Here is a 24,492-nt window from a genome sequence, read left to right as displayed (position 1 = left end):
ACTTACACACACACATAATAACTAACACACACAAAAACAAACACACACACACAAAAAATTACACACACACAAAATATTACACACAAAAAAAAAAACTAACACACACATTATAACTAACACTCACACACAAAAACTAACACACACACACAAAAACTTACACGCACACAAAAACTTACACACACACACACACACAAAAACTTACACACACACAAACAAACTTACACACACATAAGATATAACACAATCAAAAACAATTACACACAAAAAAAAACTTACAAACATACAAAATATGACACAAAAAAAATAAATTACTCAAACACAAGAACTTACACACACACACAAACAAACTTACACCCACACACAAAAATTTACACAAACAAAAAAACTTACACACACACAAAAACTCACACACACATAAAAACTTACACACACAAACGAAAACTTACACACACACACACAAAAAATTATACACACAAACAATCTTACACACACACAAAAACTAAAAAAAAAAAACAAACTCACACAAACACACACAAAAACACAAAAAAAAACTAACAACAACAAACACACAAACACAAACACACAAACACACACAAAAACAAACACACACACACACACAAAAACTTACACACACACACACACACACAAACTTACACACACACACACACACACAAAAACATACACACACACAAAAACATACACACACACAAAAACTAACGCACACACACAAAAACTAACACAGACACAAAAACTTGCACACACACAAAAACTTACACACACACATAAGAACTTACACACACAAAAACTTACACACACACACAAAAACTTACACACACACAAATTCTTACACACACACAAAAAAACTTACACACACATGAGAACTTACACGCACACACAAAAACTTACACAGACACACAAAAACTTACACGCACAAAAAACTTACACACACACACATACACAAAAACTTACAAACACAATCACAAACATACACACACATAAGAACTTACACACACACAAAAACATAAAAAAACACAAAAACTTACAAACAAACAAAAAAAAACACACAAAAACAAACATAAACACACATAAAAACTTACACACACACACACAAAAACTTACACACACACACAAAAACTTACACACAAACAAAAACTTACACACACTCAAAAACTGACACAAACACAAAAAATTACACACACACACTAAAACATACACACACACACACACAAAAACTAACACACACACAAAAACTTACACACACACAAATACTTGCACACACACAAAAACTTAAACAAACACACAAAAACTAACACACACACACAATAAACTAAAACAAACAAAAAACTTATACACACACAAAAACTTACACACACACAAAAACTTACACACATACACAAAAACTTACAAACACACAAAAAAATTACACAAACACAAAAAAAATTAAAAACAAACACAAAAATTAAACACACACAAAAAAACTTACACACACACACAAACTTACACACACACACACACAAAAACTTACACACACACACAAAAACTTACACACACACAAAAACTTACACACACACACACAAACACTCACACACACACAAAAACTTACACACACACAAAAAAAATAACACACACAGAAAAACTTACACACACTCACACAAAAACTTACACACACACACAAACACTAACACACAAACAAAAACTTACACACAAAAAAATTAAACAGACACACACATTTTACACACACACAAAAACTTACACACACAAAAACTTACACACACACACAAAAACTTACACACACACAAAAACATACACACACACACAACTTTACATCCAATTCACTTTAATTCTAAATTTTCTTAAATTCAGTTCCGACTTTTCTCAAAGAGATGAAAAAATTTAAAGTTCTGTTCCAAATTTTTACATAGAAGACAGAAAAAGTTACACACACACACACACACACACAAAAACTTACACACACACAAAAACTTACACACACACACACACAAAAACTTACACACAGACACACACACACAAACTTACACACACACACAAAAACTTACACATACACACAAAAACTTACACACACAAAAAAACATAAACACAAACACAAACTTACACACACACAAACACTAACACAAAAAAAAAAAAAAACACAAACACAAACACTTAAAAAAACACAAAAAAATACACACACAAAAAAACAAACACACAAACAAAAACTTACTCATACAAAAAAATTACACACACACACACAAAAACTTACACACACACACAAACTTACACACACACAAAAACATACACACACACACACAAAAAAAAACTTACACACACACAAAAACTTACACACACACACACACACAAAAACTTACACACACACACACACACAAAAACTTACACACACACACAACTTTACATCCAATTCACTTAAATTCTAAATTTTCTTAAATTCAGTTCCGACTTTTCTCAAAGAGATGAAAAAATTTAAAGTTCTGTTCCAAATTTTTGCATAGAAGACAGAAAAAGTTACACACACACACACACACCAAAACTGACACACACACACAAACAAAAACTTACACACACACAAAAACTTACACACACACACACACAAAAAAACTTTAGATAGAAGTTAGTAGATAGAAAAAGCTATATCACAGTTGCGAATATTTTCTCGGAAGATAAGCAGTCCTATTTCAATTTTAAATTTTCTCAATGAAGTGAAGAAAAGTTCAAGTTCTCTTCTGAATTTTCTCAATGAAAAAGAAATTAGTTATTAATCAATTCTATTTTTCCAAATAATATAAAAATTTTTCACTTCGGATCAGATTTTTCTCAAAAGAGATGAAAAAATTTTAAATACTGTTCCTAATTTTTCATGGAAGATAGAAAAGTTCAAGTTCTCTTCTGAATTTTACCAAAGAACACACTCCAATTGTAATTTCTCCAGAGAAAATAAAAATATTCCACTTCAGTTTTAAGTTCACCAAAGACATAAAGAAATTTAATGTTCTATTCTAAATTTTTCCGTAGTAGATAGAAAAAGCTATAGCATACTTGTGAATATTTTCCCGGAAGATAAAAAGTTCTAGTCAATTTTTAATTTTCTGAACGAAGTGAAGAAAAGTTCAAGTTCTATTCTGAATTTTCTAAATGAAAAAGAAATTAATTATTGATTATTTCTATTTTTCCAAATAATATAAATATTTTCCAACTTCAAAATTGGCACACACAAAAACTTACACACACACACACAAAAAAAAACTTACACACACACAAAAAATTACACACACACACACAAACTTACACACACACACAAAAAAAAACTTACACACAAACAAAAATTTAAACACAAAAAAAAACTTACACACACACAAACTTACACACACACACACACACACAAACTTACACACACAAAAAAAATTACACACACAAAAAAACTTACACACACAAAAACTTACACACGCATAAAAACTTACACACACACAAAAACATACACACACAAACACCAAAAGACTTACACACACACACAAAAACTTAAAAACACACACACAAACTTACACACACAAAAAAAAATAAAAACAAACACACACAAAAACATACACAGACACAAAAACTTACACACACACAAAAACTTACACACACACACACACAAAAAAAACTTAAAAAAAAAAAATTAAACACACACACACACACACACAAAAAATAAAATACACAAAAAAAAAATTACACTCAAAAAAAAACTTACACACACAAAAAAACTTACAAACAAAAAAAAAATTAAACACACAAAAAAACTTACACACACACAAAAACTTAAACACACAAAAAAACTTACACACAAAAAAAACTTTCACACACATAAGAACTTACACACACACACACACACAAACTTACACCCACACACAAAAACTTACACACACACAAAAACTTAGACACACAAAAAAACTTACACACACACAAAAAAACTTACACAAACACAAAAAAACTTACACACACACACACACACACAAAAAAAAACTTACACACACACACACAAAAACTTACATACACACACAAACACTTACACACACACAAAAAATAAAACACACACAAAAAAAAAAAAACACACAAACAAAAACTTACACACACAAAAAAACTTACACACACACAAAAAAATAAACACACACAAAAAATAAAACACACACAAAAACTAACACACACACACACACACACACACACACACACACACACACACACACACACATACACACACACACACACACACACACAAAAACTAACACACACACACACACAAAAACTTACACACACACAAAAATTTACTCACACACACACAAACTTACACAGACACAAAAACTTGCACACACACAAAAACTTACACACACACATAAGAACTTACACACACAAAAACTTACACACACACACACAAACTTACACACACACAAATTCTTACACACACAAAAAAACTTACACACACACATGAGAACTTACACGCACACACAAAAACTTACACAGACACACAAAAACTTACACGCACAAAAAAACTTACACACACACACACACACAAAAACTGACACACACACACACAAACTTACACACACATAAGAACTTACACACACACAAAAACTGACACACACACAAAATCTTACACACACACAAAAACTTACACACACACAAAAACTTACACACACAAAAGAACTAACACACACACACACAAAAACTAACACCCACACACAAAAACTTACACACACACAAAAAATAACACACACGCAAAAACTTACACACACACAAAAACTTACACACACACACGAAAAATTACACACACACACACACAAAATAACACACACAAGAAAACTTACACACAAACAAAAAATTGAACACACACAAAAACTTACACACACACACAAAAACTAACACACACACAAACTTACACACACACACAAAATTACACACACACAAACACTTACATACACACAAACACAAACTTACACACACACACACACACACACACACAAACTCAAATACACACAAACACGCAAATATACACACACAAACTCACACACAAAAACTAACACACACACACACACACACAAAAACTTACACACACACAAAAACTTACGCACACACACACAAACTTACACAGACACAAAAACTTGCACACACACAAAAACTTAAACACACACATAAGAACTTACACACACAAAAACTTACACACACACACAAAAACTTACACACACACAAATTCTTACACACACAAAAAAAAAACTTACACACACATGAAAACTTACACGCACACACAAAAACTTACACAGACATACAAAAACTTACACACACAAAAAACTTACACACACACACACACACAAAAACTTACACACACACACAAAAAATTACACACACATAAGAACTAACACACACACACAAAAAACTTACACACACACAAAAAATTACACACACAAAAAAACTTACACACACACAAAAACTTACACACACATAAAAACTTACACACACACACACAAAAACTAACACCCACACAAAAAAAATTACACACACACAAAAAATTAAACACACACAAAAACTAACACACACACAAAAACTTACACACACACAAAAACTTACACCCAAACAAACTGACACACACACAAAAACTAACACACACACAAAAACAAACACACACACAAAAAATAACAAACACACACAAAAACTTACACACACACACACAAAAAAAACTTACACAAAAAAAAAACTTATACACAAACAAAAACTTAAACACACAAAAAAACATACACACACACACAAAAAATTACAAACACACACAAAAATTAAACACACACAAAAAAAATAACAAACACACACAAAAATTAAACACACACAAACAAAAAATTACACACAAAAAAACTAACACACACACACACACAAAAACTTACACACACACACAAAAACTAACACACACACAAAAACATACACACACACACAAAAACTAACACACACACAAAAAAACTGACACAAACACACACAAACTTACACACACATAAGAACTTACACACACACACACAAAAACTTACACACACACACACAAACTTACACACAAACAAAAACTTACACACAAAAAAATTACACATACACACACATTTTACACACACACAAAAACTTACACACACACACACACACACAAAACTTACACACACACAAAAACGTACACACACACAACTTTACATCCAATTCACTTTAATGCAAAATTTTCTTAAATTCAGTTCTGACTTTTCTCAAAGAGATTAAAAAATTTAAAGTTCTGTTCAAAATTTTTACATAGAAAACAGAAAAATTTACACACACACACACACACACACCAAAAATTACACACACACAAAAAAATACACACAAACACACAAAAAAAATTACACACACACACACAAACTTACACACACACACACACACACAAAAACTTACACACACACAAAAACAAAAAAAAACAAACAAACTTACACATACACAAAAAAACTTACACACACAAAAACTTACACACACACAAAAAAATAAACACACACACACAAAAAAACTTAAAACAAACACACACAAACTTACACACAAACAAAAACTTACACACACACACACAAACTTACACACACACACAAAAACTTGCACACACACAAAAACTTACACACACACATAAGAACTTACACACACAAAAGCTTACACACACATAAGAACTTACACACACACACACAAAAACTTACACACACACAAAAACTTACACACACACAAAAAATTAAACAAACACAAAAAATTACAAACAAAAAAAAATTAAACACACACACACACAAAAACTTACAAAAACAAAAAAACTTAAACACACAAAAAAACTTAAACACACACACAAACTTACACACACACAAAATCTTAAACGCACACACACAAAAACTAACACACACACAAAAACTTACACACACAGAAAAACTTACACACACACACACTCAAACTTACACCCACACATAAAAACATACACACACACAAAAACTTACACACACACAAAAACTTAAAAACACACACAAACTTACACACAAACAAAAACTTACTCATACAAAAAAATTACACACACACACACACACAAAAACTTACACACACACACAAAAAATAACACACACACAAAAACATACACACACACACATAAAACTTACACACACACAAAAACTTACACACACACACACACACAAAAACTTACACACACACACACAAAAACTTACACACACACACAACTTTACATCCAATTCACTTTAATTCTAAATTTTCTTAAATTCAGTTCCGAATTTTCTCAAAGAGATGAAAAAATTTAAAGTTCTGTTCAAAATTTTTGCATAGAAGACAGAAAAAGTTACACACACACACACACACCAAAACTGACACACACACACATACAAAAACTTACACACACACAAAAACTTACACACACACACACACAAAAAAAAACTTTAGATAGAAGTTAGTAGATAGAAAAAGCTATATCACAGTTGCGAATATTTTCTCGGAAGATAAGCAGTGCTATTTCAATTTTAAATTTTCTCAATGAAGTGAAGAAAAGTTCAAGTTCTCTTCTGAATTTTCTCAATGAAAAAGAAATTAGTTATTAATCAATTCTATTTTTCCAAATAATATAAAAATTTTTCACTTCGGATCAGATTTTTCTCAAAAGAGATGAAAAAATTTTAAATACTGTTCCTAATTTTTCATGGAAGATAGAAAAGTTCAAGTTCTCTTCTGAATTTTACCAAAGAACAAACTCCAATTGTAATTTCTCCAGAGAAAATAAAAATCTTCCACTTCAGTTTTAAGTTCACCAAAGACATAAAGAAATTTAAAGTTCTATTCTAAATTTTTCCGTAGTAGATAGAAAAAGCTATAGCATACTTGTGAATATTTTCCCGGAAGATAAAAAGTTCTAGTCAATTTTTAATTTTCTGAACGAAGTGAAGAAAAGTTCAAGTTCTATTCTGAATTTTCTAAATGAAAAAGAAATTAATTATTGATTATTTCTATTTTTCCAAATAATATAAATATTTTCCAACTTCAAAATGGGCACACAAAAAAACTTACACACACACACAAAAAAAAAACTTACACAAACAAAAAAACTAAAACACACTCACAAAAACATACACACACACGCACAAAATAACACACACACACACAAACAAACATACACACACACAAAAATACTTACACACACACACACACACACACACAAACTTACACACACAAAAAAACTTACACACACACAAAAACTTACACACACAAAAACTTACACACGCATAAAAACTTACACACAAACAAAAACTTACACACACACACACAAACTTACACACACACACAAAAACTTACACACACACACACACACTCACACACACACACAAAAACTCACACACACACACACAAACTTACACACACACAAGAACTTACACACACACACACAAAAACTTACACACACACACACAAACTTACACACAAACAAAAACTTACACACAAAAAAATTACACATACACACACATTTTACACACACACAAAAACTTACACACACAAAAACTTACACACACACACAAAAAACTTACACACACACAAAAACATACACACACACACAACTTTACATCCAATTCACTTCAATTCTAAATTTTCTTAAATTCAGTTCCGACTTTTCTCAAAGAGATGAAAAAATTTAAAGTTCTGTTCAAAATTTTTACATATAAGACAGAAAAAGTTACACACACACACACACACACACCAAAACATACACTCACACAAAAACTTACACACACACACACACACAAACAAACAAACACACACACACACACAAACTAACACACACACACACACACACACACAAAAACTTACACACACACACAAGAACTTACACACACACAAATAATTACACATACACGCAAAATATATCACAAACACAAAAAAATACACACACTCAAAAACATACACACACACACACACAAAAACATAAACACACACACAAAAACATAAACACACAAAATATCATACGCACACACACACAAACTTACACACACACAAAAACTTGCACACACACAAAAAATTACACGCACACATAAGAACTAACACACACAAAAGCTTACACACACACAAGAGCTTACACACACATAAGAACTTACACACACACACACAAAAAATCACACACACAAAAAAACTTACAAAAACAAAAAACTTACACACACACAAAAAATTAAAAAAACAAAAAAAATTACACACAAAAAAAATTACACACACACACACACACAAAAAATTAAACACACATAATAACTTAAACACACACAAAAACTTACACACACACAAAAACTTACACACACACAAAATCTAACACGCACACACACAAAAACTTACACACACACAAAAACTTACACACACACACACAAACTTACACACACACATAAAAACTTACACACACACAAAAACTTACACACACACAAAAACTTAAAAACACACACAAACTTACACACAAACAAAAACTTACTCAAACAAAAAAATTCCACACACACACACACACAAAAACTTAAACACACACACAAAAAATTACACACACACAAAAACATACACACACACACACAAAAACTTACACACACACAAAAACTTACACACACACACACACAAAAACTTACACACACACACACACACAAAAACTTACACACACACACAACTTTACATCCAATTCACTTCAATTCTAAATTTTCTTAAATTCAGTTCCGAATTTTCTCAAAGAGATGAAAAAATTTAAAGTTCTGTTCCAAATTTTTGCATAGAAGACAGAAAAAGTTACACACACACACACACACCAAAACTGACACACACACACACAAAAACTTACACACACACAAAAACTTACACACACACACACACAAAAAAAAACTTTAGATAGAAGTTAGTAGATAGAAAAAGCTATATCACAGTTGCGAATATTTTCTCGGAAGATAAGCAGTCCTATTTCAATTTTAAATTTTCTCAATGAAGTGAAGAAAAGTTCAAGTTCTCTTCTGAATTTTCTCAATGAAAAAGAAATTAGTTATTAATCAATTCTATTTTTCCAAATAATATAAAAATTTTTCACTTCAGGTCAGATTTCTCTCAAAAGAGAGGAAAAAATTTTAAATACTGTTCCAAATTTTTAATGGAAGATAGAAAAGTTCAAGTTCTCTTCTGAATTTTACCAAAGAACACACTCCAATTGTAATTTCTCCAGAGAAAATAAAAATCTTCCACTTCAGTTTTAAGTTCACCAAAGACATAAAGAAATTTAAAGTTCTATTCAAAATTTTTCCGTAGTAGATAGAAAAAGCTATAGCATACTTGTGAATATTTTCCCGGAAGATAAAAAGTTCTAGTTAATTTTTAATTTTCTGAACGAAGTGAAGAAAACTTCAAGTTCTATTCTGAATTTTCTAAATGAAAAAGAAATTAATTATTGATTATTTCTATTTTTCCAAATAATATAAATATTTTCCAACTTCAAAATGGGCACTCACAAAAACTCACACACACACACAAAAAAAAAACTTACACACACACAAAAACTTACACACACACACAAAAACTTACACACACTAAAACAAAATAACACACAAACACACAATCAAAATTACACACACACACAAACACATACACACACACACAAAAACTTACACACACACACACACACACCAAAAAAATTACACACACAAAAACTTAAACACACACACACAAAAACTTACACACACACAAAAACTTACACACACACAAAAACTTACACACACAAAAACTTACACTCTCATAAAAAAACTTACACACAAACAAAAACTTACACACACAAACACCAAAAGACTTACACACAAACACAAAAACTTACACACACACACACAAACTTACACACACAAACAAAATAAAAAACAAAAACACACAAATACAAACACAGACACAAAAAAATACACACACACACAAAATTACACACACACACAAAAAAAAAAAACTTACACACACAAAAAAACTTACACACACACACACAAAAACTTATATACACACACAAATCTTACACGCACACAAAAACTTACACACACAAAAAAACTTACACACAAAAAAAAACTTACTCACACACAAAAACTTACACTCACACAAAAACTTAAACACACAAAAAAACTTACACACAAAAAAAACTTGCACACACATAAGAACTTACACACACACACACAAAAACTTACACCCACACACAAAAACTTAAACACACACACAAAACTTACACACACACAAAAACTTACACCCACACAAAAAAACTTACACACACACATAAAAACTTACACACACACACACACACAAAAAAAAACTTACACACACACACACACAAAAACTTACACACACACACAAACACTTACACACACACAAAAACTTACACACACACACACAAACTTACAAACACACAAAAACTTACACACACAAAAAAAACTTACACACACACAAAAACTTACACACACAAAAAAACTAAAACACACACACACAATTACACACACACACACAAACACTTACATACACACACACACAAACTTACACACACACACACACAAAAACTTACACACACACACACACACACAAAAACTAACACACACACAAAAACAAACGCACACACACAAAAAATAAAACAGACACAAAAACTTGCACACACACAAAAACTTACACACACACACATAAGAACTTACACACACAAAAACTTACACACACACACACAAACTTACACACACACAAAATATTACACACACAAAAAAAAACTAACACACACATTATAACTAACACTCACACACAAAAACTAACACAGACACACAAAAACTTACACTCACAAAAAAACTTACACAAACACACACACAAAAACTTACACACACACACACAAACTGACACACACTATATAACTTACACACACAAAATATATTTAACAAAAAAACAAACTTACACACACACAAAAAATGTCTCAGACATAAAAAAATACACACACACACACAAAAACTTACACACACACAAACAAACTAAAACACACACACAAACCTACAAAAACGCAAAAACTTACACACACACAAAAACTAACACACACACACGAAAACTTACACACACACACACACAAAATTACACACACACACAAACTTACACACACACAAAAACTTACACACACACAAAAACTAACACACACACACAAAAACTAACAATCACACACAAAAACTTACACACACACAAAAACTTACACACACACACAAACTAACACACACAAAAAAAAACACACACACAAACACTTACACACACACACACACACACACACACAAACAAAAAAAAACACAAACACAAAAACAAACACACACAAACGCACACACAAAAACTTACACACACACACACACACAAAAAACCTTACACACACACAAAAACTTACACACACACAAAAACTTACACAGACACAAAAACTTGCACACACACAAAAACTTACACACACACAAAAGAACTTACACACACAAAAACTTACACACACAAACAAAAACTTACACACACACAAAATCTTACACACAAAAAAAAACTTAAACACACATGAGAACTTACACTCACACAAAAAAACTTACACAGACACACAAAAACTTACACGAACAAAAAACTTACACACACACACACACAAAAACTTACACACACACACACACACTAACACACACATAAGAACTTACACACACACAAAAACTTACACACACACAAAAACTTACACACACACAAACACTTACACACACACAAAAACTGACACACACATAAGAACTTACACACACACACACAAAAACTTACACCCACACACAAAAACTTACACACACACAAAAAATAACACACACGAAAAAACTTACACACACACACAAAATTACACACACACACTAAAACTTACACACACACACACACACAAAATTAAACACAAAAACAAACTAAAACACACACACAAACTTACACAAACAAAAACAATTACAAACACACACAAAAACTTACACACACACAAAAAAAAAATTAAAAAAAAAAAAAACTTACACACAAACAAAAACTTAAAAACACACAAAAACTTACACACACACACAAAAACTTACACACACAGACAAAAATTACACACACACAAAAAAACTAAAAAACAAACACAAAAATTACACACACACACAAAAACTTACACACAAACAAAAACTTACACACACACACACACAAAAAATAACAAACACACACAAAAACTTACACACACACAAAAACATACACACACACACACAAACTTACACACACACACAAAAACTTACACACACACACAAAAACTAACACACACATAATAACTTACACACACACACACAAAAACTTACACACACACACACAAACTTACACACAAACAAAAACTTACACACAAAAAAAATTACACACACACACACACACAAAAACTTACACACACATAAGAACTTACACACACAAACAAATTTGCACCCACACACGAAAATACACAAACACACAAAAACATACACACACACAGAAACTTACACACACAAAAAAAAACTAACACACACACACACACAATAAAATACACACATACACAAAAACTTACACACAAACAAAAACTAACACACAGACAAAAACACACAAACACAAACTTACACACAAACAAAACTTACTCACACAAAAAAATTACACAAACACACAAAAACTTACACACACACACACAAACTTACACACACACAAAAACTTACACACACAAAAACTTACCCACACACACACACACAAAAACTAACACACACACACACACACACACAAAAACTTACACACACACACACAAAAACTTACACACACACACAACTTTACATCCAATTCACTTCAATTCTAAATTTTCTTAAATTCAGTTCCGACTTTTCTCAAAGAGATGAAAAAATTTAAAGTTCTGTTCCAAATTTTTACATAGAAGACAGAAAAAGTTACACACACACACACACACACACACACACACACACACCAAAACTTACACACACACACAAACTATAAAAATAACACACACACAAAAACTTACAAACACACACACACACACACACACAAAAACTTACACACACACACAACAACTTAAACACACGCACAAAAAATTACTCACACACACACAAACTTACACACACACAAAAACTTGCACACACACAAAAACTTACACGCACACATAAGAACTTACACACACAAAAACTTACACACACACACAAAAAAACTTACACACACATAATAACTTACACACACACACGCACAAAAACTTACACACACACAAAAACTTACACACACAAAAAACTTACACACACACACAAACTTACACACAAACAAAAACTTACACAAACAAAAACTTACACACACAAAAAAATTAAACTTACACACACACAAAAACTTGCAAACACATAATAACTTACACACACACAAAAACTTACACACACACAAAAACTATCACACACACACAATCTTACACACACAAAAACTTACACACACACAAAAACTTACACACACATAAGAACTTACACACACACACACACACAAACTTACACCCACACACAAAAACTTACACACACACACAAAAACTTACTTGTGTGTAAGTTGTGTGTAAACTTGTGTGTGTGTGTGTGTGTGTGTAAGTTTTTTTGTGTGTGTGTAAGTTTTTTTGTGTGGGTGTAAGTTTTTGTGTGTGTGTAAGTTTTTGTGTGTGTGTAAGTTTTTGTGTGTGTGTGTGTAAATTTTCTTGTGTGTTTAAGTTTTTGTGTGTGTGTAAGTTTTTGTGTGTGTGTAAGTCTTGTGTGTGTGTGTGTGTAAGTCTTTTCATGTGTGTAAGCTTTTTTGTGTGTGTAAGTTTTTGTGTGCGTGTAAGTTTTTGTGTGTGTGTGTGTAAGTTTTTGTGTGTGTGTGTAAGTTTTTTTGTGTTTGTAAGTTTTTGTGTGTGAGTGTGTAAGTTTTTGTGTGTGTGTAAGTTTTTGTGTGTGTGTAAGTTTTTATGTGTGTGTGTGTAAGTTTTTGTGTGCGTGTAATTTTTTTTGTGTTTGTGTATGATGTTGTGTGTGTGTGTGTTAGTTTTGTGTGTGTGTGAGATTTAGTGTTTGTGTAAGTTTTTATGTTTGTGTAAGTTTTTATGTGTTTGTAAGTTTTTATGTGTGTGTGTGTAATTTTTTGTGTGTGTGTGTGTGTGTGTAAGTTTTTGTGTGTGTGTGTAAGTTTTTGTGTGTGTGTAAGTTTTTGTGTGTGTGTGTTTAAGTTTTTGTGTGTGCCCATTTTGAAGTTGGAAAATATTTATATTATTTGTAAAAATAGAAATGATCTATAACTAATTTCTTTTTCATTGAGAAAATTCAGAATAGAACTTGAACTTTTCTTCACTTTGTTGAGAAAATTAAAAATTGAATTAGAACTTTTTATCGTCCGGGAAAATATTCAAACCTATGCTATAGCTTTTTCTATCTACTAGGGAAAAATTTACAATAGAAATTTAAATTTCTTTGTTTCTTTGGTGAACTTAAAACTGAACTGGAAGATTTTTATTTTCTCTGGAGAAATTACAATTGGAGTGTGTTCTTTGGTAAAATTCAGAAGAGAACTTGAACTTTTCTATCTTCCATGAAAAATTAGGAACAGTATTTAAAATTTTTTCATCTATTTGAGAAAAATCTGATCCGAAGTGAAAATTTTTTATATTATTTGGAAAAATAGAATTGATTAATAACTAATTTCTTTTTCATTGAGAAAATTCAGAAGAGAACTTGAACTTTTCTACACTTCATTGATAAAATTTAAAATTTATCTTCCGAGAAAATATTCGCAACTGTGATATAGCTTTTTCTATCTACTAAGGAAAAATGTAGAATTTGTAAAATTAGTTTAAGAAGGATATTAAGAAAGGTACTTGTTCTGAAAAGATATAATAAAGCCTTTTGAAAAGTATTGCTTGATCTTGAGGTGTGCAAAAAAGTCGTAAAGTAAAAATGTGGTGAAAAAGATAACTACTTCAACTTGTAAAAATGGTTTAGGGAGGACATTAAGAAAAAAACTTGTTCTGAAAAGATATAATAAAGCCTTTTGGAAAGAATTGCTTGATGTTTGGGTGTGCAAAAAAGTCGTAAAGTAAAGTTGTGGGTAAAAAGATAAGTACTTCAACTTGTAAAATGGGTTTAGGAAGAAAATTACGTGAAGAACTTGTTCTGAATAGATATAATAAAGCCTTTTGAAAAGTATTTCTTGATGTTGGGCCATTCGAAAAAGTCGTAAAGTAAACTTGTGGTGAAAAAGATAACTACTTCAACTTGTAAAATGGGTTTAGGAAGGACATTAAGAAAAAAACTTGTTCTGAAAAAATATAATAAAGCCTTTTGGAAAGTATTGCTTGATGTTTGGGTGTATAAAAAAGTCGTAAAGTAAAGTTTTGGTGAAAAAGATAACTACTTCAACTTTTAAAATGGGTTTAGGAAGAAAATTACGTAAAGAACTTGTTCTGAAAAGATATGATAAAACCTTTTGAAAAGTATTGCTTGATGTTGGGCTATTCGAAAAGCCTTATAGTAAAGTTGTGGGGGAAAAGATGAGTACTTCAACTTGTAAAATTGGTTTAGGAAGGACATTACGTAAAGAACTTGTTATGAAAAGATATAATAAAGCCTTTTGAAAAGTATTGCTTGATGTTGGGGTATGCAAAAAGTCGTAAAGTAAAGTTGTGGTGAAAAAGATGAGTACTTCAACTTCTAAAATTGGTTTAGAAATGATATTAAGAAAAGAACTTGTTCTGAAATGGCATTGAAAAGTATTGCTTGATGTTGGGGTGTGCAAAAAGTCGTAAAGTAAAGTTATGGGGAAAAGGATGGGTACTTCAACTTGTAAAATGGGTTTAGGAGGGACATTAAGAAAGGAACTTATTCTGAAATACCTTGTGAAAAGTACTGCTTTGTGTTTGGGCATTCAAAAAGCTGTAAAGTAAAGTTGTGGGTGAAAAGGATGGGTACTTCAACTTGTGAAATGGGTTTAGGAATGACATTAAGGAAGGAACTTGTTCTGAAATGATATAATAAAGCCTTTTGAAATGTGGGGGCCCTTCTGTGTCTCAAGTGCACAAAAAAGGTATTAACAAATGGGGAGGGGGTTCTTTGGGGGCCCGGGGGCCTTTGGGGGGCCGGGGGGCCGGGTGGTCCTTTGGGAGCCCGGGGGGCCTTTTGGGGCCGGGGCCTTCCTTGGGGGTTGGGGTAGGGGGGATCGGAGCCCTTTGGGGCTGGGGTAGAGGACCTCGCAACACTTTTCAAATAGAACTTGTGTATTATAACCACCACAGAGTTTCACCCCATATCATATTCTAAATCATCTTCTAAAATGTCTCTAACTGTTTCGCCCAAATAATTCCCTAAAATGTCTAAAACGGTTTCGCCCATATAATCCCTAAACGTAATTTCTGCGAGTTCCTTTTGTTTTTGCATCCCTGCGCTGTCACATTTGAAATTCCTAGGAAACCCTACACCGCGTTATTCCCTTTATCTCTAAGTTCAAAGTATATCTTTCTCACCGCTGATACGTATTTGCAAACTTCACCCGGAAACAATTCTCCTTGCCGAGCACCAAAGACATAAATAAACTTCTCTCGAAGACAATTCTCCTGGACGAACTCCAAAGACATTAATAAACTTCGCCTGGAGACAATTCTCCTTGAAAATACATCAAAGTGAGAAAAATCCTGTTTTTTCATTCTCAGTGACAAAAACCATAAAAACATTCATAAATTGCTGTTTACAACAATTAAACATCCTTCAATTGTTTTTGACATCCAAGAAACATCCATCAATGTGAGAAAAATCCTGTTTTTTTCAAGTGAGAAAAATCCGGATTTTTCATTCTCAGTGACAAAAACCATCTCCCTAGGGACTCTATGCCCATATATGGAGTCCTGTCACGAGTACTAGATCAATAAAATTCCCAATTGACTACGCAATCAAGTTCTCGGAAATCCATTTCTCCTTCGATTACGCAATCAATTTCTCAGAAATCCATTTCCCCTAGGGAGTCTATGCCCATATATGGTGCCCCGTCACGAGCTCATGAGGTTAGGTTAGGTTACGCAATCAATTTCTCGGAAACGTGTTCTCCCTGGGGATTCCATACCCATATATGGTGTGCTGTCACGAGTCGATAGGTCATTCCTACTAGCTCGTAAAGTTGGGTTGAACACAATGTACGACGCATAAAAGAAGTAATTCTTCTTATCCCTAATAATAGCAAAAACTACAAAATAAAATAAAATAAAACAACCAAAACGAAGAAATGCTAGGCGGGAGGGGCGTGGGAGGTCATCCCAACAAGGTGATAGAAAAATAAACGTACAAACATATAATATATTTTAATATTCCAAACAATCTTTAGTATTTCCTTCTCTATAGATAATCTAATTTAAATTTAAAATCTAAATATAGAGACGTAAAAATTTCCCAATTTTAAAACAAGTTAGAAAAATATTAGAAAATCGTGATTTTTGTATGAATAAACCAAAGGTAGATCCAGGGGTAAAAAATTTTTTATTTTAATTTCCTTGGTCATCGTTATAAATAGAGAAGAAGAATACAAAAAGTGAAAAAAGTAAAGAGTAGAGGTATAAATTAATTTAGGAGAGAACAAAAGAAAGCAAGTATCGGACAGAAAAATCTGGCTTCAAAGAGAAAAAGAAAACTGAAAAAAAACTCTAATAGCCTATCTTTTTTAATTTTTGACTATTCACGCTCATGGTCTTAGACCAATTTTAGTCTTTAAAAAGCAGAAGAAAAAGCACCAATTTTTGTCTTATTTTCTGATTTTTAGTAATTTTTGGAAACAAGTTAAATGTGGAGCAATATTCATTAAATTGGTCAAAACGGATTATAATTTTGGAATTTGGGTCTAATGCAAGTTAGTATAACTCTTCACCATTATGAAAAAGCTTTTAATAGCCTGCATGTTTAACTTCTGATTTTTTACATTTACGATAAATAGATAATCTTTATTCTCAAATTAGCAAAAAAAATTGTCTAATTTTCTCACTTTTAGCACGTTTTTGGACCCAGCAACCAGGAAAGCTATGGGTGAACAAGCTGTTTTGCTGGCAAAGAATATTGGTTATGGCTCAGCTGGTACTGTTGAATTTTTAGTAGATCCCCAAAAGAATTTTTATTTCTTAGAAATGAATACGAGACTCCAAGTGGAACATCCAATCACAGAAGCCATCACAGGTTTGTAATAATATTCAGAAAAGTAATATTAATTAAAAATAAATAAATTCATTCTCTTTGTTTGTAGACTTTTCCTATGTCCATTTTAAAGTTCAGTGGTCGGTACGACGATATGGAAAACAAAACGATTGAAAAAACAATTTTAGCCAAATCTTTAGCTAACCTTAATTTATAATCTCAAACATCAGGATGTCGTAAGAAGAGATTTAAGGGAAATAGGAATTTCTCGGGAGGGTGTAAAGAGAGGGATACTGAACTGAATGGCATGGAGGAGAAGCGTGCGTAGTTGTGCTGGCCTCAGGTTGCTTGGTGCTGCAGTGAACTGTGCTGGCCTCAGGTTGCATGGTGCTGCAGTGAACTGTGCTGGCCTCAGGTTGCTTGGTGCTGCAGTGAACTGTGCTGGCCTCAGATTGCTTGGTGCTGCAGTGAACTGTGCTGGCCTCAGGTTGCTTGGTGCTGCAGTGAACTATTATTAGTAGTAGTACTATTCATTAAAGTTTATGATACACAGAATAAAATTAAATGAAGATAATATTTATTAACAAAATAAGGGAAAGTTGTATCCACACGATAAGTACAAAAACTATTTATTAGAGGAGCGCTCCTTGGTCCCCCATATCGTAATATTTAAATTTTTTCTATAATTCCCTTTTTACTTACATTTTACCAGTAACAAATTAATAAATATTAAATACCAACATAGGTAAAAGTAAACAGGGCCTTGCAAAATGACGCTAATATCTTTATTGTCGTATCAGTCGAACATGTACACAGGTTACCCCCCCCCCCCCCAAGAAAAAGATCCTCAGGAAATAATCTTTTCGAATATTTTGGGGAACGGGCGCAAAAATATATAGAAATGCCGATACTTACCCTTTCTAATACAACCGTTGGGGGTACCGAAACCCTTCAACCCAGGAAAACTCTCTTTCTCCATCATTAGCCCCTTTCCATAAATTTCCAACATAGAATGTGAAGTCCCATCTTAAGAGAAATTGAGTATATAAAGAATTAAGTTGGATTGTCTTATTTTATTTTTCTCTAACTAATAATTTAAAATTATGGTTCTTTCTCAATGATAGAATTTTAGAACTGATGAAATTCACCCTTTTTTTGTCTGCTTGCCAATCATTATGATTCCAGAACAGCTAGAGTTTTCATCATAGTTTCATTCTCGTACTAATATTATCTAATTTTTCTCTTACTAATATTATAAAATTGTGGTTCATTCTCCTCAATAATTTTTTTATTTCTTGTCTGTTTGGCAGTCACTTTTATTCTAGAACAGCTGGAGTTTTCAATATGATTTCATTGTTGACCTTTCAGTTAGTGATGGGTACAAAAATGTTATTTATCTTGAGTTTGGTAAGCCAAATGCGATTAGGATTACGACAAATGTGCAAGGATATTATATAATAATATTATAATAATATTGTTATAATATTATTATAATATTATGTATTTATTATCTAAAATAATATAATAGGATATATGATTAAATTTATTATGGCAAATAAGAAATAACAATATTATTTGTAGGAGGAAAACTAACAAACTTGTAAAGAATGTCGCTGGAAGAAGTACTAGGAATCAGGGAACTAAATTTTCTTTTGGGAAGAGCCTATAAATTTTGTATAGGCTCCAGACTTTTTGAAGAACTCAAGTCTCTCCTGCGTTGCGTACCCTGCAGTCGACGACCAACTGAAACCCTTTGGGAGTTTTACGCGCCTACTAGCGGGTATTTGTATCAGAGCTGCTTCTAAGGGGCTACATATATGTGTGCAGCTTGGTAATAGCACTCTGAGGAACGTTGGAAATTACCTAATTTATCGCTTTATTTTGAAGATGATTGACAAGATTTGATAAAAATGAAAAATAAAATACTATACAAAGCGAATTACAATTTTCCATAATTAAATTAAAAATACTGAACAACTTCTTTCTTCGTTAATAATGCAAGAAATACGCTAGATTTAGGTCTTTTTCTAATGACCACTATAAAAGAAAAAGAGTAAAAAATTTGAAGCTAAGAGAGGAAAGGAAATAATAAATGAAAAATAAAACCAAAAAAGGGTGAGAAAACGAGGATTTTGTCAGCCAGTGGCAAAAACATGAAGACGAAAAACAAGCAAATATTTCGACAAGAACCTCCGCCAAGTCGTTCTCAGTGCTAAACAAAAAAGAGAGAAAAAAACAACAAGAATCTAATCTTTTGGAGTTTACTGCACAAGATCCGAACAGACCCTCCGAATGTGTCTGTTTGGATCTTGTGCCGTAAACTCCAAGAGGTTAGATTCTTGTTGATTTTTTCTCTTTTTCTTTTTTGTTCAGCACTGAGAACGACTTGGCGGAGGTCCTTATCGAAATATTTGCTTGTTTTTCGTCTTCACATTTTTGCCACTGGCTGACAAAATCCTCGCTTTCTCACCCTTTTTTGGTTTATTTTTCATTTATTATTTCCTCTCCTCTCTAAGCTTCATACGTCATGTATAGCTAGTGTGGTCTTACAAAGTATTTAATTAAAAAAATTACAGATGATCTACTGAATAGCCGACTGCAGGCCAAACCGTGTTTGATAAATGCAAATATTGTGTAAAGCCAAATAACTCAAAATAAACCAATATTCAATTTTATAGAAATATAGTAAGACAATAAAAAAAGCTAACTAAAATAAATATGTAAATGATTATATCAGGGCTAATCAGTGAATTGCCTCCAGCCTCCATGAAATATCGTTTTTTTTCTATTCAACGGTTTGAGGGGACGGGATATATACTAGAATGACAAAGAAAACGGTTATATAGGATTAAATTAGCTTTTAATCGAAATTTGACAAGTTTCGTAGACTTAAGCATTTTAGTCAATACTGTAGACTTGATCTAAGTTACATTTGGGTGAAACAAGGGCCCATTTTCGAGGGTGGAAAGTCCGAACCAATTCTGGCATATTGTTCTACATAGCGGGGTAACCTGAAAAAAAAATAAATAGAATTCTTTATAATAAAATAAATATAATGAAAAAATAAATAGAATTCTTTACAATAACCGGTTTACATAGTTTTTTTTTAAAGTTTTTTTTAGCATGGAGCTAGTCAAGTTGGCGTCTTTAAAATATTCTGTCACAAATTATAACTATTGCTTTTAAACAATATTTTATAGCATTTTGGCTTTTAGTTCTCATTTTTTTGGGGGGGGGGGGGCTGCCTTAAGAACCAAGTCATTGCTTTAATTGATTTTAAAAAACCTTTAATTAAATCTTAACCAAAAAAAGGTTTTATGCTCCAATTGCTTTGATGCTTTTATCTCCATAATAAAAAAATGGTCGCTAGCATATTCTCTTTCTCGGTCTTAAATGCTGATTGAAGGGGTATCACAGCAACGTGCTATTCAGTGGCTCATTCGTGTATAAATCTCTTAAAATTTTGGGAAATCCGAAATAGCGAGGTTTTTGGGTGAAATTTACTTCTCCATGACCGACACTATTTTAAAAGTGGGACTGGTGTATAAGGTGTAGATGATGGTGCGTGGTAATATCACCAATATGAAAATATCTTTGCAGGTAGCCGTATTATAGATCTAAATTCCTTTCTAGGTTTTCCTTAAGCATTCATACTTACAAGAACAAAATATGTAATACTGAATAATTTTTCAGTATGAAATGGTACAACGCTTTCATATGAAAATTTTCAATATGAAAGGGTACAGCAACCCTAATACGGAATTTTAGCGGTTTTTAAATCTTAGTATATATGAATTCAAATTGATAACAGTTCTTAAGTGCCATCCATACAAAGCTGTTAACATGGTTGTGTAAAAAATTACCATTGATCGGACTTTTTGGTAGTGATCATAAGATAAATTTACGGGGAAATGGTAAAATGTTGAAGGTAAATGGTAAATTTGCCTGTTTTTATGTTTAAGATAGTCTCAAATCCTGAAGACCAGTTCCTCTATTAGTTGTATATAAAATTTTTAGAGATTTTTTTAGTCCATAACCATAACGCCATTGCTACTGCTTCCAACAACTGATTGCATTACCGCCCCCCCCCCCTAAGGTCAACACAGCTGCGCATGCTTGTCCTCTACCCTGATCTATTCAAGCTTCACTCTTTACTCAACCCAAGTAGTTCAAATTTACTTCAAATCATTTCCTTAGATTTCTTTCCACCCTACTCGGGGTAATTCCCAGGTGGCCCCGCCAATCTCTCCTGCCTCAATTGTAAAATATGGCCTATCCATTTTAAGCTTTCTTTAAGTATAGCCTGAGAAAGTGGGATCGAACCATTTTTTTTTACAATTTACCGTTTGACACGGTTTCACTCTTTTCTTTGACTAAACAAAAAATTCTTCGATTTTATCATTTACAGCATTATAATAAATATGAATTGTCAAATATGCCAAATTTAATGGTGTATTTTGGTCAAGAACGGTCATTCGAACGAGTTCCTAAAAGTGTCCTTCGAAAATTCACTTTGAAACTTTCTAATAAATCTTCCTCAGCTTTCTGCCCATTTAGAGCCATATTTAACCACTGTTTACCCTGACTCTTATAGTTTAATCTTTGTTTGCAGGCGTATTTTCATGGCCATATCTATCGACCACAACTTAACTTGACTTACTTTGACTTAACGCTCTTGCTTGGCAGGGTTGCCAGCGTAAAGGGAACTAGTTGACAGTGCCGTAAGTCTTCTCCAGGTGGTCCTGTCCCGGGCTACTGATGGTGCCACGTTTGGCTAGTGATGGCTGTTCCGGGCTAGTGATGGGGCCTGGGCCTCATTTGGGTTGATATTGCGGCTGATGTGTCGCCCACCTGGTGCGAAGTCTCCTTCTAGGACTTTGTCAGCCATTTTCCATGGGGTTGAAATCCGTGATGATCCTTGCAGGGGTGCTTGGCGGGAGGCGGAGTAGGTGGCCGTACCACCTCAGGGAACGGGCTTCTGCTTGATTGTAGAGATCTGACAGATTGAAGGTCGTCAAGATCTCAGTGTTGCAGACCTTGTCATACCATTTGAAGCCTTTTATTTGACGCAGGTATCTAGTTTGAACGGTATTGACTTATCATAGCTGCGTTTGAATTATTGGCCACGTCTCAGAAGAATATAGCATGATGCTTGAGACTGTGGCGTTATAAATTCGGGTTTTGGGTTGGTGACTAATTTGTGGTTTGAGGAAAATATACCACAACGCATACAGAAATTAAAAATGAAAACCATAGCATAACGCTCACAAAAATATGACTC

At 32.7% G+C, this 24,492-nt stretch overlaps 1 protein-coding gene across 1 annotated transcript in view; it reads left to right on the top strand.

Moving 5' to 3' along the window:
- LOC148941690 (propionyl-CoA carboxylase alpha chain, mitochondrial-like) overlaps window positions 1-24,492 on the top strand; it is a 144,975-nt gene that overhangs the window by 80,406 nt on the left and 40,077 nt on the right. The window contains exon 6 of the mRNA XM_089104589.1: window positions 19,072-19,253. Within this exon, the coding sequence (XP_088960715.1) occupies window positions 19,072-19,253 (182 nt within the window). The remainder of the gene's footprint in view (window positions 1-19,071; window positions 19,254-24,492) is intronic.

This window comes from Artemia sp. Qi Xiang Cuo, chromosome 18 (assembly GCF_049724085.1).
Source record: "Artemia sp. Qi Xiang Cuo chromosome 18, ASM4972408v1, whole genome shotgun sequence".
Classification (NCBI taxonomy): Eukaryota; Metazoa; Arthropoda; class Branchiopoda; order Anostraca; family Artemiidae; genus Artemia; species Artemia sp. Qi Xiang Cuo.
This window is presented reverse-complemented; position numbering and strand designations above follow the sequence as displayed.